This window comes from Pelodiscus sinensis, chromosome 7 (genome assembly GCF_049634645.1).
Source record: "Pelodiscus sinensis isolate JC-2024 chromosome 7, ASM4963464v1, whole genome shotgun sequence".
Taxonomy (NCBI): domain Eukaryota; kingdom Metazoa; phylum Chordata; order Testudines; family Trionychidae; genus Pelodiscus; species Pelodiscus sinensis.
In genome coordinates, this window is record NC_134717.1 from 67,166,409 (window position 1) to 67,185,991 (window position 19,583).

Sequence of the window (19,583 nt, forward strand, 5' to 3'; positions counted from 1 at the left end):
GGCCTCACACAGTTTTTTAAAAAGTTTCTTTAATGATTGACAATTTCAATGTAAAACAGATTCTGATTTCCCAGATGACACTATCTTTGGAGGACTGGGAATACATCTTTCCAGGAGGCATAAACTTAAGCAGCAGCTCTCTTAGCTTTCCAACTGCTCAACAACACCTCCTTGTGTAGGACTAGAGCATGCAAATTGCACCAAGAGTGGCAGGGGGGAAGAGGTTGGCCAAAGCCCTGTTTCCTTTTCTACCTTTTCCGGGTGATTTGCTCCCTGGAGGGGTTAAGGTCAAATCCCTGCTTACCGAGAGTATTTATAAGTCTCTGTTTTTGCACAGGCCACATGAAGAAGATTTCCTTCCACGACATCCCTTCCCCTAGCACATGTCTACCAGGGCCGATTATAATATTGCACAGTTGGGGAAATGCAGCTCAGGTTTCCACCTCCTATGAGGTCAAAGTTCCCTTCCTGAAACTACCAAATCCCGCCATTCCTAGCATAATGCTCAGTGAGGGAAAAGCCAGTTTTTGACAACCCAGTAAGACAAAAGCCTAAATGTATGATGTCAAGTTTCATCACAGTTTCACTGGCTTTGCAGTTCAATCTTCTATGTTAAGCTTTGAATAAAAAAGTTGCTTTCCTCCTATGTGGCATACACCACAACTGTGGAAACTTCTGATCTGTAGGCCTTCATAGACACTTACCTGGAATGGAACAAACCAAACAAAGAATTAAGAACTGTGTCTGTTCTGAGCTAGATTTTCAAGTTATTTAGGTACTTAAAGATGCAGCTAGCTGCCTAGGGGGATTTTCAAAAGCACCTCACCCCTCTCAAGAAACATCTTATTTGCCTAATCTAGCTATTATACAACATTGCCTTCCCATTTTCTCAGAACCTGGGACCAGCAGTGGCATTAAACAACATAGCTATAACAACCAAGCAGGATACTTATGCTACCTCATTTATGAATTCATTTCTAGAGCCTCAGCATATTTTTTTCAATTGCAGTTGCAGCATCGATCATTGACAACTGACGTTAACTAAGAATGATTAATTCTCTGTACAGGACTAGAATCCTGACCAAAAATGTTTTGAAGTACAAATCTGCACACCATAACCACCAGACATACTTGGAGAGAAAGTTCTGTGCTTGTAAAAAGGCAGAAGCTGCTAGAAGTTTGGCATCTGCCACTGCAAGCAGGGATCCACAGACAGTTTTGCTTAAGCACTCCAAGCCAGCTGTCTAGCCCCGATACTCCTGCTGAAAGTCAGTCTCCCCTTGCCTGCAGCAAATGAAAGTACCAGCAGAAGAGACTGACGTACAAGAAATAGCCACCAATGTGCTTGTACGACCATCTCAGAACGTGCGGGCCAGCAGCAATCCAGGGAAAGCTGGTGAATTTATGTGGCATGGCCAGACAAGCCGCAGGAGTAAGAACAAAAGTAAAGAACGGTCAAATCACAAGGATCTTTAACAAAGAAACACTCTGTCTCTGAGTTGTTTCTTGCCCTCTTCCGCCAAAAGACATCTGCAGTTTGGCAGCACATCTGGGACTCTCTCTGATGGTGGATAAGAATGATCAGAGGGTATGCAGCTGTTCAGAGCAGCTGTAACTGCATTCTGGATATTATAACATATCCCAAACAGAATTGTACACAAAGTACAGCCTTTTCCCAGCTCCTCTCTTCTGTCCAACCCAGACACTGGTGACAACTCTCATAATTTTACTGTGAATTTTGTCATATCCTTTTAGCTTAAAGTCCCTGTTCTTGGTGTCCTAAATTTATGTCCCCTTACTTTTTGTGTCTTTTCTTTAAATGAATGTTGCTCACCTTCCTGGATAGAGAGAGACTATGGAAAATGTAAACTGCTAACAAGCTAGAAGGCAAAAAAAGCCCCCCAAACACTAATAATTTAAAATTCATGAAAATTTTAAAAATTCCATATCACTCTTGGGATATGATGCCTACATTTGGAACACTTGGGGTTCCTGATACCACTTCTGAGTGGACACTTTGCACTGAGAAATTCTCAAGGCGGGGTGTGAACTCTTGGAGAAACATATTATTTTATTATCTTGCTAACTGTACCATTTGCATAGGTCTCAACTTTTCTTTATACCACCAGTGCTCTTTTACTTCCCACTGTGCTGCACAAAGTAAGGGGACCGTTTAGCCTTGGATGATTCTGGACTTATCTACAATTGAGATAAGTACATAGTATCTCTTACTAAATCCTTATACTTAACAAGAGGTACACAAACTGAGGGTAGACAGTAGCATTTTACACCCACTTTGCACTCATTCACTTCACAAGGTGCAAAGCAACAGAGAATCAGGCCCGGAGTTTCAATTTTACTAATCAGCTGGTGAACTGTTCCAGTCAAGAATACGGATGTATGCAAAAATGTGTCCTGCTTTATTTTTGGGCGAGGGTGTGTTTTTTGTTTTGGTTTAAAGCATCCATGCTGATCTTCTCTTACTTTGCACACAAACTCTCTTATTAAAGTCTAGTCTATATGCAGTTTTGTACTCTTATAACTATGTCTTTTAGGGATGTGGGGGTTTTAATCAACACAGATATATTGGTGTAACTGCTAATACAGAGACAGTCAAACTGGCACAAGGGTCCTGTAAACTACTACAGATTTTTCCTCTTCCCAAACAGGAATATTCCATACCATTTTTAAACTGATGTAGTTGCATTCATACTAGAGGGTTATACCACTTTTAAAGCTGTAAAAATATTCATGGCTAGGTGTCTGATTTTTTGTTTCAATCTAATATTAAACAAAAACATAAAGATAAATATTACTCAATTTAATACTCAAAATATTAATTCATACTCTTTACACAAGTTTCTGTTTAAAAGAGACCAAGAAAATGCACATTTTGAGGTTGTGTAAATTTTGGGGGGGTGTATGGGAGTAGCATAAATTTAGACTCTTTTAGGGCAGTCTTACTTATTACTTTTGGGTATGTCTACACTACAGAGTTAGTTCGAACTAACGGATGTTAGTTCGAACTAACTTTCATAGGCGCTACACTAGCGCTCCGCTAGTTCGAACTCAATTCGAACTAGCGGAGCGCTTAGTTCGAACTAGGTAATCCTCATTTTACGAGGATTAAGCCTAGTTCGAACTAGCTAGTTCGAATTAAGGGGTGTGTAGCCCCTTAATTCGAACTAGTGGGAGGCTAGCCCTCCCCAGGTTTCCCTGGTGGCCACTCTGGCCAACACCAGGGAAACTCGTCTGCCCCCCTCCCGGCCCCAAACTCCTTAAAGGGGCATGGGCTGGCTACGGTGCCCGTGCCAGGTGCAAGCCTGCCAGCACCCAGGCAGCAGACCCTGCACCTGCCACGGCTCGAGCCAGCCACCCGATGCCCCCCAGCCCTCCCCCTCTTCCCGGGACCAGGCTGGCGGCTCCCGGGAGCTTGCCCGGGACCGCAAGAGGCGGGCACCCGCCTGGGCTAGTGCGGACATCGTGGACTTCGTCCACGATCTCCGCACTAGGCACAGGAAAGTGGCCGTCTAGGCCAGGAGAGCTGCCAGCCTGGCCACCAGGGAGCAGGTGTGCATGAAAATCAAGGGGGTCCACTGAGACCCCCGACCTGAGCCCTGAGCTTACAATGGCCGTCCTGGGTCAGACCAAAGGTCCATCTAGCCCAGTAGCCTGTCTGCCGACAGCGGCCAACCCTAGGGACCTTGGAGGGGATGGACCGAAGACAGTGACCAAGCCATTTGTCTCGTGCCATCCCTCTCCAGCCTTCCACAAACCCTGGGCAGGGACACCACTCCTACCCCATGGCTAATACCACTCCATGGATCCAACCTCCATGACTTGATCTCACGTCCCTTTAAACTCTGTTCTAGTTCTAGCCTTCACAGCCTCCTGCAGCAAGGAGTTCCACAGGTTGACTCTTTGCTTTGTGAAGAAGAACTTTCTGTTACTAGTTTGAAGCCTGCTACCCATTCCTTTCCTTTGGTGTCCTCTAGTCCTTCTTTATGGGAACTAATGAAGAACTTTTCTGTATGCACCCTCTCCACCCAACTCCTGCTTTTAGAGACCTCTATCCTGTCCCCCCTCCGTCTCCTCTTTTCTAAGCTGAAAAGTCCCAGTCTCTTTAGCCTCTCTTCATATGGGACCTGTTCCCAACCCCTGATCATTGTAGTTGCCCTCCCCTCTCCCACCCTCTCTCTTCCCCTCTCCCACCTCCTTTTCCCAGTCTCCCCCAGTTTTGTTCAATAAAGACAGATTCCATTTTTGAACACAATTGTCCTTTATTTTGTACATCAAGAAAAGGGGCTAGGGAAGGGTAAGTGGAAGGAGGTGAGGGAGGAATGGGGTACGAACCCCCGATGGGGAGGACTGGGCTGGCTCTGCGGGCTTCTGGGGGTGGAAGCTCTCCTGCAGCCCCCCAATTGCCCCCTCTCCCCAGATGGCAGCCTGCGGCAAGTGCAGCTGGGCTGATGGCCGAGTGCTGTGATGTGCCCAGTGTGGGCACTCCGGGCACTCCAAGCCAGGACTGCTTTGCAAGCGGGGCACCCCTGAGAACTGTCTGTCCGGGGTGGGGGTCGGGACCCTTTAAGCACAGCCCTCGGCTAGCCTGAGACAGCATCTCCACGCTCTAAGTCCTCCTCTGATGCCCTGCCGGCACTGCTTCCGGCCATCCTTAAGCCTGGTTCAGGGTCCACTTAATGTGGACATGCTAGTTCGAATTAGCAAAACGCTAATTCGAACTAGTTTTTAGTTCTAGACGCGTTAGTTCGAATTAGCGCTGTAGTGTAGACATACCCCATGTTCAGGATACATACCTGAAGTGTACTTACTTCTTCGAGGCTATGTCTAGACTGCCACTTTTTATTGGAAAAAGGTATGCAAATTGCGCTCTGCAATTTGTGTACCTTTTTCCTATAGTTTTGTTGGAGGAAGCTTTTCTGAAATTTGGCCCATCTACTTTTGGTCAAATTTCGGAAAAACCTACACTTTCGGAAGAGCCCTTCTTCCTCATGGAACAAGGAAGACAGGGAGTCCGAAAGAGCGTGTCTGCTCTTTCGCAAAAAATGTCGGAAGAGCAGACGCGTTCCCTGGACGTGGCAGAGTTTTTCCGGTATCCCGGAAAAACTCTGTAGTCTCGACATAGCTCCAAATGTCAGAGGGCATCCACTGTTAGTTATTCTGTAAATCTGAAGTCTCATATAGTAACCACAAGGGGGTGTACTAAGACCAGGTTCTGATAAATACTACCAAAGTGGGACAGAACTGCATCTGACAAAGTGAGTTGCAACTCACGAAAGCTTATGCCATAATAACATTTTTAGTCTTTATGGTGCCACTGGATTCTATATTGTTTTTGCTGAAACAGACTACCTCTGAAACCAGTCCTGACTGAGGAAGACAAAACTCTATTGATTTAAATAAAATTACACCCTTATTCCAGTTGTGAACTTAGCCTTCAGTTTACCAGTTTAATGAACTGTTCTAATTGGGTATAAAACAAAATTTGTGGAAACATTTCTCTTATTGTGGTTTTGTTAAAACCTTGTTTTTACAAAATGTAAACGTTGGACCCAATTTAAATTAATTCCCATTAAGAAGAAATACACATTTGGATATGCATATCCTGCTATAACAACCATTTTTGTTGTATAAAACTAAGGGTTTTAATTCATACTTCTAAGAAATTTATTTCTGAAAATTCTCATGTATTTTTATTATGTTATAAATAACTGTCAACTGTTCAGTTTATCATGACTGTGTTTAAGTCAAAAGGTAACAGGGGAGATTAGCAAATGAGATTACAAATGGTATTAGCTGAAATCCATTCTAAAATACTTTTTATTTAAAAGTCATAAAAAATTTACAAAACTTTATACCTCATTTCCTTTGTTTCCAGCACTTGATTTCATTTCTTTGGGTTGCTGTAAAATAGAAATTAAGACTTATATTCAGGAAATTATAGACCAAAATATTTACAAGCAGTATTCACTATAGTAGTTTTATTAACATAGATGTATAGTAATTGTGTATTTGCGCCGTGTATCCTTCAGAAACTAACACAGGACTTTTTCCAGGATCTCAAAATAGCAAGTAATTGTCTTGTGCCATTACATGGCTTTTGGAATAAAAATTTGCCTTTACATAAATTAACGACACTGCGTAATTCTGTGATAAATACACCATTTACATTGAACATCTATAGTTAAGGCTCTGGTGAATTTCCTTGATAAATCTGTTCAGTGAGTAATTATTCATTTTAAAGAAAAGGTTTTTTAAGCACAATTAGCTCATAACATTTCAATAAAGCTAAATTCATAATAAAAAACTAACTACACAAGAATGCAAAAAGTGAAGACATGCATTCTAATGGCAGACTCCATTGCTGCAGGATTTTTATTATGCCCTACCATGGTTAAGCCACAGAAAGAGACCACAGCACATCATTGGAGATGCAATTCAGTTAGGCAGCAGAACCAATCAGGAGAATGGGGATACGAGAGACCCAGAATTAATGTTGATTTTAACAAAACTATTTTTTTACATTTATTTTTCTTTCAAAATGTTTCAAACATCCCTTTTCCTTTATTTAATTTTCTTCTATTTGGTCAGTTCGTTTGTTCATTCAAGAAAATTCAAAATAATTATCAACTGCAAATGTGGAAACTCAAAAGCTACAAATCATATGAAGTCCAATTAAAAATCTAGAGTTCTAGACACAGATGAGATCTGGTTGGTAGAGTAGAAAGTACATGATACCTAATCTTGTGTAGACTTAATAGTGACATTGTATAGCATATATTTGATAGAGAGCCTAAAACGATTTGTTTTTATTCTGGGTGTGCTGTTTCTTTAAAACTCAGCAAGAAGTGGGGCATGACGGAACTGTAAAAAGTTCTAGGTAGAAGCTTTTCAGAAGGGGTTCTCAAAGCGTGGCCCACAACTATCTTGCAAGTGGGTCATGGGTTTGGGACTTGCTCCCCCAGGCCCTGCAGAGGGGAACCTGTGCTAGCGCTCCAGATCTGTGGCCCCCTGAAGCTGGAGCATCAGTGCCAGCTTCCCACTGCGGGGGGAGAGGGAAGGGGTGGAGCCTCACCAGATTTGGCTTGAGGAGGAAGGAAGTGGCTCCATGTGTTGCCGTTCCCCCACCCCCATCTGCAGGAATGGCAGTGCAGAAAACCACTTGCCTGGAAGCTTTCCCTGCTGCTTCTATTGGCCGGAATCATGGCCAATGGCAGCAGTGAGGGGTGGTACCTAGAAGCAGCAGGAGACATGGAGCCAGGTAAGCATCCCACACCCTCATCCCTCTCTCACATACCCATCTTTCTAAGACTACAGACCCCTACCCTGCTCCTGCACCCAGCCCCCCACACAGACTCCCCCACCTTCAGTCCACTTTTGTACTTTACCTACCACCCGGACTCCCACTCTTGCGCCCAACCTCATGGACAGATTATCCATCTCTAGCCCACTCCTGGACCCATTTTGTCATTATGGGAGGTTGGTTGGTCATCCGCAGAAAGGTCTGTGTTGAGTGGGGTGAGATGCAGGCCAAAAAGTTTGAGAAACACTGTTTTATAGTGAGGCAGAGAGAACGACAGTTGTAGGAATGATAGTTCTCCTTGTTCTAATGAATTTCCTTGTTCAGCTTAAAAAAATTCTGTGATTGCTTTACCAATGTCACATGATAAAAACAGTATGTGGCAAACTTACCAAATGTCGAAATTCTACAGACAGACTTCCATTTGCAGATTCATCCATATTCATAGCTTTGACATGAGTGCCGCATAGAACAAATCTGCGATTACTAGAAAACACAGTACTACAATGTACACAGTGGCAGGAAAATGTGTAAAAAATTAAGAATTCTCATACTTTTAAAGCCTTACCTTACTGTTGACACATTCCTTAAAAAAAGAAAGAGAGAAAATATATCCTTAACAAAGAATATATAGAGTATACACTGAAACTAAATAGCACCTTTTTAAAAAGGAGCAGATTAAATTATACCTGGGCTTTTAAGGGCCTGTCCACATTACAAATAGAGCTGTGACTTCTGTTCTGTAATCACTGAGGGTCTGTCTACACTACCACCCTAGCTAGAACTAGGGTGGCTAATGTAGGCATTCGAACTTGCAAATGAAGCCCGGGATTTAAATATCCCGGGCTTCATTTGCATGTTCCCGGGCACCGCAATTTTTAAATGCCCCGTAGTTCAAACTAGCTGCCCACGGCTACACGCAGCACGGACTAGGTAGTTTGAATTAAAGCTCCTAATTCGAACTACCGTTAAACCTCTTAACGGTAGTTCGAATTAGGAGCTTTAATTCGAACTACCTAGTCTGTGCCGCGTGTAGCCACGGGCAGGTAGTTCGAACTACAGGGCATTTAAAAATGGCGGCGCCCGGGAACATGCAAATGAAGCCCGGGATATTTAAATCCCGGGCTTCATTTGCAAGTTCAAATGCCTACATTAGCCATCCTAGTTCGAGCTAGGGTGGCAGTGTAGACATACACTTAGAGACACATGGGTAGTTACAAATAATATGATTTACTATATGCCTACACAGATTTTTTCTCTGCCATCAGAACCATATGTGCATATCCAAAGCTCTCACTTTGCCTAAGTATGTTTTCATCAATGCATTCCGGGAAAATACAGGCATCTGTATACAGGAGGCACAGTATGATGGAGGACATGCGCACACCATCAGCATGTAAGGCAATGTACTCTGAGATATCCTATGGCCTGCAAGGAAGGAAGACTGACCAAATCAGCTTGGATGTTCTGTTCACATTGTAAAAAGAAACATGAAGAATGAGGGAAGACTGCTGAACCACTTGCAGGAAGACATCCATGTGCCAGTTTAAGTCTCTGACAGAGGTGGAACACTCCAAGCTTCCATAGTTATTAATTATAGCACCAGTCCTCCAAGAACATGCTAATCTTTACTACCCTGAATAGTCCAATTGAAATCAATGGAACTGTTCGCAAAAATGAAGTTAAAGAGATATGTAAATGTTAGCAGGATCTGGGATTTTGTGGTGTTATGACAAACTACCTTTTAGAGCTAGTTATGATGTTAAAATCATTCTGTTAGAAGTTGAAATGTGGATAGGTCTAAGTTTCTGTTGAGAACAGCCAGCAGAAACCCTGAAGCTGCCACTCTCTTCAAGGATCTGGGCTATAGTAGTTATTTGTTTTGTGATTACAAATTAATTCAACCTGATTTCATCAAGAATAAAGGGGCAGATGAGCGAAAACAGATGTGAAATAAGTCAAACCTCAACCCAGGTTTAATTGGTTTGAGAACCTTTTAGTGAACCTGAGATAACTTACAGTTTCTACCCAAAAACAGTCAAAATTGTTTTATATTCCCTTTCAAGTTTTTTGGTCTTTGTACACACAGAACTCAGGGGCACAATCCTATTAGACTCAAAGCTGAAAACAGGTAAGCATGACTATGCTGCTGCCGCCAGACAAGACCACTGTGTTTCATACTGCTCCTGTTAAAATTCTTCACTGGAAATGCTGCCACAAATTTTAAAATATCAGATAAAAAAGTAAGCCTTTTTAAACAAAAGAAAATCTTTCATCAGTTATTGACTCGAATAAATCTCTTTAGCACTACAATAAGTCTTGTATTTTAAAAACACTACAACTTTCAAACCAGATAAAGCAACAACACAGACGTTGAGCCTTAGCTATATAATGTGGTTACTTACTTGTCAATAGTTGCTTTCACTCTGATCTGGTAGTTCAGCTCTGGCAATTTAATTAGCAGCCTGGGAAATGAAAAATGTAAAATTGGACAATCAGAACTAGGACTTGTGCCGTTTAGCCCTGGTCTATACTAGGGAATTATTTCAAAATAACTCTCCTTAATTAAAAATAACAAGCGGAGAGTTCACAGTATCAATCCTGTTATTTCAAAATAAAGGGCTGGTTATTTTAAAATAATAACTCCTGTTTTGCATGAGGAATAACACTTATTTCGAAATTGTTATTTAGAAATAGTGACAGTGTGGATGCTCAGCTGCTGCTATTTTGAAATAATTGGCCTCCAGAGGCCTCTCACAGCGGCACTTGCAAATGCTCTGTCCACAGCCCTGACAACTCCAACGATTCTTCTCCCTTTCTCCTACAGAGTTTAAAGCTGTAGGCAGAAGGGAAAGGGCTTGTGGCATCAGAACAGCCCTGCTAGCCCCGTGCCACACAGCACCCTTCGTGGGAACCATGACCGACCCCAGCGCTCCCTCTGCACACACCTCCCCACGGTTGCCAGCACTCCCTCAGCACCCTCTGATGCTTCTGGCCAGGGATGAAAGAGGGCACTGGCTTGGGCTTGGTACAGAGATCCTGGACTTCAATCTCCAAGAAAAGGAATGCCAACCTGTATGGCCGCCAGCCTGGCAGAAAAAGGACACACATGGACCCTCGACCAGGTCTACATGAAAATCAAAGAACTCTGGCAGGCCTACCCAAAGGCCAGGGAGAAAAGTGCACGCTCTGAGGCGGCTCCTCACGCCTGCCACTTCTATGGGCAGCTGGATGCCATCCTGGGAGGGGAGCCGGTCACACCCCCCTGCAATTATCAACTCCAGCCGGGACATGCTTGACGTCAGCCTCCACAAGGCCTGGCTTGCACGTTTCTATGCCTGCTTGTCTCCAGAATGTGGGTGTAGTGATGCTCCCGTGGGATGTCCATGCCCCTGCAGGAAAGTGCCCACTGTCTAGGCAACAGATGGCCTGCCTAGAAGCACACCGCCATCGTCTGAACCAAGACCTTTGGTGTCAGCGCAGAGATTAAGGCTAGGCTTCATACACAGTGTCTCCTGGTATGACTGCCTTTATAACTTTTCTTCACAGATGGGCCAGCTGTGAGCGTGGCATGTCTACCACCTCTCATGCCATCTACCTGACTCCAGGGGATTCACCACAGAAAGCACACCAGGGAAGACCAGCTGAGGGACCAGATGATCTGCCTCCAGTCCCTCATCCAAGGGTTCAATGAGGAGTGCTGGGAGCAGGCTGCTGACCGCAAGGGGTGCCAGGCTGACCAGAAGCAAAAGAAGGCCCCGTGGGAACATCTGTAGCACCAGCATGTGGCTATGTGTTTCTCCATAACATCTGCATAGAGTGCATGGCTGTGTGCATGGAGTGGACCCTCAGCCACCTCACCTCCACATTCACCCTCCTGGCTTCTCCTCCTAGCCTGCCGAGGAGCCACTGAGACCCCACCCCCAAACACATGGCGGTGTGACCTCTCAGGCAGCCAAAGCCTCCCAAGGTACTTGAGGCAGACGCCTGTCCCAGCCCCACCCTTGAATTCCCCTACCTTTTCCTCCCTCATTCCAGGTTCTTTCCCTAGTCCCTCCTCTGTTGCATATCCCCAAAATAAAATCAAAGAGAGTTGTGTTTTCCAAACAAAAAGGCTTTTTTATTTTTTCTGGAGGGGAGGGAGGAAGGTGGGAAAGGAGAGCAGGGGAAGGGAGAAATGAGGGAGGAAAGGCACACAGGAGCAATGCAAAGGCCCCTTGTGGAGAGGCCCAAGGGAGAGTCTCACAGCCCCCTAATGGCACTGATGTCTGGCTTCTCGTATGCCCTGCCCACCCAATCAGCCGTTGCCCCCAACCCTGGCAGGAAAGTCTCCCCCTTGCTCTCACATATTTTATGAAGCACACAGCAGGCCGCCACCACATAGGGGATATTTCGCTCTCTGAGGTCCAGGCGGGTGAGGAGACTCCTGAACCTTCCCTTTAGGCAGCCAAAGTCACACTTGGCCACCATGCGGCACCTGCTGAGCCTGCCATTAAAGTTCTCCTTAGTGGGGTCCAGGCTGCCGGTGCAGGGCTTCATCAGCCAGGGGAGCAAGGGGTAGGCTGCGTCGCCCAGGATGCAGATGGGCATGTTCACCTCCCCGACCCTGATGGTGTGGTTGAGGAAAAAGTCTTGGCATTTATCCTCTGGAACAGGCTTGAGTGCTGGAAGAAGTGGGTGTCATGCACCTTCCCCAACCAGCTAACATTAATGTCCATGAAGCGGCCCTTGTGGTCCACCTGGCCTGAAGCACTACTGAGATGTACCCTTTTCTGTTTATATCATCTGAGGCACAGCAGTCAGGGACCAGGATGGGGATGTGGCCCCTGTGGCCATCTATGGCCCCTCCGCAGTTGGGGAAGCCCATGATGGCAAAGCAATTCATGATGGGGTTGACATTCCCCAGAGCGATGACTCTCCACAGCAAGATGGCGTTGATGGCCTCGATAACCTGCAGGAGTACGGTCTTGACTGGTGGATTTCTTCACACCGAGCTGGTTTCGCACAGAGCGGTAGCCGTCCAGCGTGGCAAGCTTCCATAGGATGATGGTGATGCACTTCTGCAGACGGATGCTGGGTCTCATGTGGGTGTTCTGTTGCCTGAGGGACAGAGCTCCAGGAAGGTGGCCTTCTACATTCAGAAGTTCTGGAGCCACTGCTGGTCGTCCCATTGCTGCATGATGATGAGATCCCATTAGTTGGAACTGGTCTCCCTCCACTAGAAGCCCTTAAAAAAGGGCCCAGGAGGACTCCCAAGCTGCGTACCAGTGGGGAGTAACTCCGTCTAGAACAGGTGCCATGCCACATTCATGAACAGATGGCCTCCTGATCCACAGGACCTCAGTCTTATCTGGGTTCAACTTCAGCTTATTTGACTTCATCCAAATCATCAGTGCCTCCAGACACCGATTTAGATCAGTCACTGCCACACCTGGTTCTAATGTCACAGGGAAATAAAGTTTGGTGTCATCTGCATATTGATGGCACCGTCCTCCAAAACTCCTTATGACCTCTCTCAGTAGATATTAAACAGCATAGGGGACAAGATGGAACCTTGCGGGACCCCATAGCACAATCTCCACTGGGTCGAATAGCAGCCCCCTAGCTCCACCTTCTGAAAGCGTCCTGACAGGTAGGACCGGAACCACTGCAAAACAGTGCTTCCAATACCCAGCTCTGCCAAGTGTCCCAGAAGGATATCATGGTCAATAGTATCAAAAGCCGCTGAGAGATCTAGGAGAATCAACAGGGATTCACTCCCCTTGTCTATCTCCTGGCGTAAATTGTCTACCAGGGCAACCAAGGCTGTTTCAGTTCCAAAACCAGGCCTAAAGCCAGACTGAAATGGATCTAAGTAGTATGTTTCTTCCAAGAAAGCTTGGAGATGCAGCGCCACCGCCCACTCGAGTACCTTGCCCAAGAAGGGAATATTAGCAATTGAGCGATAGTTATTTAAGTCATGTGGGTCCAGGGAAGTCTTCTTGAGTAACGGTTTTATCACTGCCTCTTTCAAGGCAGCAGGAACCATACCAGATCTAAAAGACGCATTAATAATCCCCTGGACTCAGCCAGTCATCCCTTCCCGGCTAGATTTAATAAGCCATGAAGGGCAGGGCACGTGAACACGTGGTCGGTCGTACTCCTCCAAGCACCTTGTCGACATCCTCAGTCTTCAATAGCGGAAATCGATCCAGAGAAAAAAGACTGGGTGGTGCACTCAACACATTGTGTGCCACACTTACATAGCAACCAGAGTCCAAATCCAACTGGATGCAGGTGATCTTATTTGCAAAATGCTTTGCAACCAGACTGCAGCGGGGGGCCAAAGGCTCCTCTATTTCATCATGCCAGGTTGCAACAGGCCCCGCACTACTCGAAACAATTCTGCTGGACGGCATTGTGTGGACGCGATACGGGTGGAGAAGTAGGTTTTCTTTGCTGTCAACACTGCCACAGAGTAAGCTCGCAGTTCAGCTCTAACCCACAGTCGATCAGATTCAGCTCTAGTTCTCCTCCAGTGGCGTTCTAGCCGTCGCACAGACTATTTTGCTGCCATCAGCTCCCCAGAAAACCTGGGAGCAAACTTGGATCAACTGGTCCGAAGAGGGTGCTTAGGAGCAATCATATCAACTGCCCGGGCTGTTGTAGAGCAGGTTTTTTCTGACCATGACCTTCACGTATAGCCCATCCTGCCACACTAGGCCCCTCACTGAAACCAGACCGTGAGATACTCAGAGGAGCATGGGAAGCACAATGCAGCTTTCTGTGAACGGAATTTAACTTTACAGGCATCCGGGGACTCACAGGCGCCGAAAAACAGGGAGGTGAGCATGACTAGATAGTGCCCAGCTGTAATTAACAGATAAGGCTCGTTTGACCGTGGCTTGACCGGTCCTTGAGGCAAGGGAAATAAACATAAGGTTAGAAAGCACAACTGTCTCTCACTGACCATGCCCCATCTGGTCCTGTCCACGAGGGGATCACCCATGCATCACGAAAACTCCTATAGGGCAGTATTGTCATACTACCTCATTACCAGCCTATCAGACCCTGCCAAATGCAGACCCTAGCATGGCATTAGACATCGAATTTTTGTATAAAAAACCCTCAACCCCTTTGTTCGACGGAGGTTCCGAGTGTTGAGGGCACGTGTCTTTTTTTTTTGCCTGGCTGAAGGACTGATCACCCTGAGGCTGCCTCTCCAGCCTTCGAGTCAAAGATAGGGGTGCACAAGTCCTGAGCATGCGCCGAGTTCTAGTGTGTCTTTATGTTGTTATCGTTGCTGGATTTGTAAGTATTGCTTAAATATATTAGTTATTGGTTTCGTTAATAGTTGAATTGTTAATTTCACTGTGTAATTCTGTAAAGTGTAACTGAATTCTATTAACCACACTGTGTAAATTGTATAATCTTGTGTTGTGTAGTGGTGTTGTATTTAGGCCAAGTATAAGTGTTAGAAACCCAGAAGTGGTTAAGTTGTAAAGGTAGATTTATGACTAACTCCACCAGCTGCCTAAAATAACCATAGAGGGGCTGGCTATGGACGAAGTTTTTATTATCATTATTTAGCTTTGTTTTTGTATTTTTGCTTGCATGCTGTGCTGCCTTAAGCGAATTAAAGACAGTGATTTGGTATAGCTGAATTGTAATCAAAGAAGTTTGTAATTAGTTAAGTGTAGCTAAGTTTAGGTTTTTCTACCTTGTAAAAGCATTGAGCAATTGCTAGTTTTAAAAAAAGTCATTTGCTAATTGTTGGTTTTGATAAAAGAATCATTCCACTTAATAAAGATCATTTGTTTCACCATCATCCAGTAGTTTTCACTGGGTAATCGGCTTTAACCCTTGAGGCTCCCACCACATAACGGAACCAAGGTGTAACACGGGCTACCTTGGTGTTCCATGTATCAGCTAGGGTATCTACAGGACCATTTGCGATAATGGCTGAACAATGCCTCAGGGACCTCAGAAAACCCTCTGGATCCATCAGTCTCCGAGGGTGGATCATCTTAATTGGTCCTCTGCCTCTGTGGAGGGGAAGGTCATGGACTTGACCAGGTAGTGATCAGTCCATGACAAAGGGAGTGTAGCCACATCACTTATCCCAAGAAGTCTATCACCCTTAGTCCAAAAAACCAAATCAAGTGTATGACCTGCAACATGTGTTGAGTCAGTTATTTCTTGGGATAATCCTAGGGTGGCCATGGTATCCATAAAATCGCAGGCCAGACCAGACAGAACAGCCTCGGCATGGATATTAAAGTCCCTCAAGACCAAAAGCCTCGGCGTCCTCAATGTCACGTCCAACACCACGTTGGCCAGCTCGAGCAGAGCATCTGCTGTATAGTGAGGTGGGTGGTACACAAGCAGCATACCCAACCTATCCCGGCCACCCAACATCAAGTATAGACACTCGAATCTGACACTTTGTTGGACCACAACCCTAGCCAGTGAGATAGTATCTCCATAGACCAGTGTTTCCCAATTGGTGCTCCGCGAAACCCTGGGGTTCGCGGAGCAAAACTACGGGTTCCACGAGGAGCCGGCACTCCCCCGCCCCCTCTGAAAAAGAGAGAGAGAGCCAGCTAGCCAGCAGAGGCATGGGCGGCGAGTTGTGTGGGCTCGTGGTGCTCATGCTCCAGCAATATTTGGAGCTGGAGCGGGTCCCGACCCCCCCGCGCGTCCTCCCACCCCAGCCCCAGAGCATCTCTCCCCTGTCCCCGTCCCAGTCCCATCCCTGCCGTGTGCAACCTTCTCTGAGCTCCCGCTTGCTGGCTGCTGTTGCCCTGCGCAGCGTGCTCAAACCAGTGGGTGGGGAGATACCCGGACGTGACATAACGTCACGGCCCGGGATTTTAAACCTGTTGGTCCTGTGTTGCGCCGCATGGCTGAGTTGCGGGTTTGGAGTCCGGGGACAGAGCACAGACTCCGTCCCGGCAAAGTGGAAGGCAGAAGGTAAGGGAGAGGGAAAGGGAAAGGAAGGGAAGGGGCTTGTGCAGAGAGAAAAGGGAAGGGCTGGGACAGGAAGGTGCTTGTGCGGAGGGGGGGAGGGGAGAGAGGGAAGAGGAAGGCACCAAGGCACAGGGGTGGAGGAGAGAAAAATGGCAGGGGGCCAAGTGCAGACAATGAGGAAAAGGGCAGGAGGGGAGGTGTCAGTGGGAGGAGGACAGGGTGATGCTGGGAGGGGAGAGGGTAAGGGCATTGGGGGCTAGAGGGGTGAGGGGAGGTGCTGGGAGAAGGCTTGAAAGAAGGGGTGGGCATGAGGAAGGCCGGGATGGAGCAAGTCATGTGTGAGGGCACAGGAGCATGAGGGAAATGGGTGGTGAGAGGTGGGCATCAGGGAAAAAGGGGGCAAAGGGGGCAGGAGAAGTGAGGGAAGGGGGAGGCACCAGGAATGTGCAGGGGTAAGAAAAGGTGCAGGTGCCAAGGGATTCTGGGGGTGAAGCAGAAGGGCAGACACCTGCAGAGGAGGGACCAGCACCAGAGGAGAGACGCAGGGCAGGTTTGTAGAGGGAGGTGTTAGGAGAGGGGATGAGGAGGGGTAGCTCACATGATCAGAGTGGGGCTACTGGAAGAGTGGGCACAGGGAGGAGAGAAGGGCTGGTGGAGGGGGCCAAGTTGCAGGAGGGCTGAGGACAGTGAGAAGGGAAGGAGTCAGGACAGCAGAGGAGGGTGAGGAGTGGGAGGGCAGCAGGCACCAGGGGAGCTGATGGAGCATGGGGAGGAAACATGGAAGCAGAGGGAAAAGGTAGAGGTTTAAAAATATTTATTAATAACTTGGGTGGCACATTCAAACAAGCCACATAAACTCAGTACTGGTGCACAACACAAAATTCATTTTGCTCATGTGAGGAAACTTAGGCAATGTCTACACTGGTTGTTTCTTGCGCAAGAACATGTCCACACTGCCATGTGCGAGCTGTGCTTTTGCACAAGAGCAACTATGTCAGTGTGGATGCTCTCTTGCCCAAGAAAGTGCCAATGGCCATTTTAACCATAAGGGCTTTCTTGCACAAGAAATTCATGTTGCCTGTCTACACTGGCCTCTTGCGCAGAAGAGCTGCACAAAAGGGCTTATTTCTGAGCGGGAGCATCGTAGTTCTTGCGCAAGAAGCCCTGATTTCATACATGAGAATGCCAGTGTACTTGTGCAAGAACACATGGCCAGTGTAGACAGGCAGCAAATTTTTGCACAAGAGCGGCCGCTTTGGCCCAAGATAGTGCCAGTGTAGACACAGCCAAGGGGAGGAAGGAAGGCGGGGCAGGGAATCAGCACTGGCTCAGCATGTCTACATGGTTTGGGGGAAGGTGCAGGGAAATTGAGCTCAGCTGGATTGCAGAGTGGGGAGGTCCAGGGAGCTGGGCTGGGCGGTGGGGTGGGGTGGGGTGTGTGTGTGTGTAGCAGCTCAGTTTGGCTGCAGGAGGCGGGAGGTGCCGGGAACCGAGGCTAGACTCAAGGGGAGGGAGGAGCAGGGAATCGGCTCTTGGCTCAGCAGTTTGCGGGGCTTGGGGGGAGGTGCAGGGAAATGGGGCTCGGCTGTGCTGTAGGGGAGGCATGCAGGGAACCAGTGCAGGGCTCAGCTGGGCTGAGGTGGATGGGGGAGGGCATACAGAACAGACTGGCGGCTCAGCTGGGCTGTGAGGGGCTGCATTGAACTGATGCTGCACTCCCTTAGATTGTGGGGTATGGTTTTGGGGGAGGTGCAGGGAACAAGCAGGGGTGGGCAGCTCAGTTGGGTTGCAGGGGATAGAGGTGCAAAGAAGCCTGGGGGAAAGCGGGGGGGGGGGGGGAACCAGGAGCCTTGAAATGACCTCCCCGGTCCAAAAATTCCTCATCTGGGACCAGTCAGGTCCAGAGGGTGCCAGATCAGGGAGGTCCAACTCCTACCCAAGTCCCCTCCTTGCACCCTCCCTCGTAGCCAAACACCCTACCCCCAATCTGGTCCTGCTCCCTCCCCCTGGCCAAACACCCTACATCCAGCCTGCTTCTGCACCCTACATACCACTCAGACCTTGACCCCTTCCGCCTCCCACCTCCTTCCCAGATCCTGCACCCCATCCCTATCCCGCTCCTTGGCAGCCCTGCCATCCACCCTAGCACCGCCCTGGCCCCAGCACCTTGCCTCACACCCCAGGACACAGCACCGCCCTGGCCCCGGCCCCAGCACCCTGCCATCCACGCTAGCACCCAGCAGCACCCTGTTCCTTGTCCCAGCACCTTGCCAGTCACCCTAGTGCCCAGCAGGACCATGTCCCTGATCCCAGCACCCTGCTACCTGCCTGCCCCAGCACCTTACCCCAGCACCCTGCCACCTGAGCCAGCATCCTTCCACCTAGCAGCACCCTCTCCCCATCCCCAGCACCCACTAGCACTCTGTCTCCTACCCCCACCAGCACATTTGGGACCACATTAGTGAGGCTTGAGGGTTTTTGGAGGAGCAGTTTTTTTTTTTGCATCCCACTTGTGTGGTCCCAACTGACTTTTAAGTGGGTCAGTGACCTTTGACTCAAAACAGGTTCCTCACCCCTCTCATATATAAAGACAATGCTTAAACCTTTTGAGTTTCACATAATTTATTTAAAAATGAAGCCTGGCCAACAAGCCCCCAATTGGGACCAAACCCTCATTTCACTGCAGCATCATAACACTCCTGCACCACCTGACCCCAAATCTGAGCCTATCATACACTGGAACCCCCTGTCCTGAGCCTCTTACATCCCCAAACTCCTGCATCCCCACATCCTCAGTCTTCTGCCACATTTCTCCACCATCCACACATCACAAATCTGTGTCCTGAGTCCATCATACTCACAACCTTCTTGCCCTGAGTCCCTCACATATCCAGCTCAAACTCCTGCAGCCTCACAGTCACAAGCCCTGGCTTGCTCAGCACCCCAAGCTTCCACCTGAGCCCAACACTCCCCAGCCTTGAGCCCCCTCCCCGAGCCAACAGCCCCTTCTCCTGCATCCAAATTCCCTCCCAGAGCTTGTACTTCTCACCCCTTCCCACACACAAATCCCTCATTCCCACACCTCACTCTCACTAGGTTGAGACAGGTATAAGAGCTGGGGATAGCAAGTGATGGAGAGGAGGGGAACAGAGCGGATGAGGCCTCATGGAAGGAAGGTGGGGGGGTCCCCCTTTTTTTTTGTTTGCTTGACAAACCTAGGGGTTCCTTGAAATTCTGAAAAGGGTTCCTTGGCCAAATAAAATTGGGAAATACTGCTATAGACAATTGCCACCCCACCTCCCCGAACATTAAGCTG

General features: G+C 47.6%; 1 protein-coding gene across 3 annotated transcripts in view; it reads right to left on the minus strand.

The window, feature by feature from the left end:
- STAT4 (signal transducer and activator of transcription 4) overlaps positions 1-19,583 on the minus strand; it is a 90,156-nt gene that overhangs the window by 17,210 nt on the left and 53,363 nt on the right. For all 3 annotated transcript variants that reach the window (XM_006117890.4, XM_075934199.1, XM_075934200.1), the window contains exons 11-14: positions 9,724-9,783; positions 7,887-7,904; positions 7,711-7,804; positions 5,877-5,921 (exon numbers count right to left, since the gene is read on the minus strand). In XM_006117890.4, coding sequence (XP_006117952.1) covers positions 5,877-5,921; positions 7,711-7,804; positions 7,887-7,904; positions 9,724-9,783 — 217 coding nt within the window. The remainder of the gene's footprint in view (positions 1-5,876; positions 5,922-7,710; positions 7,805-7,886; positions 7,905-9,723; positions 9,784-19,583) is intronic.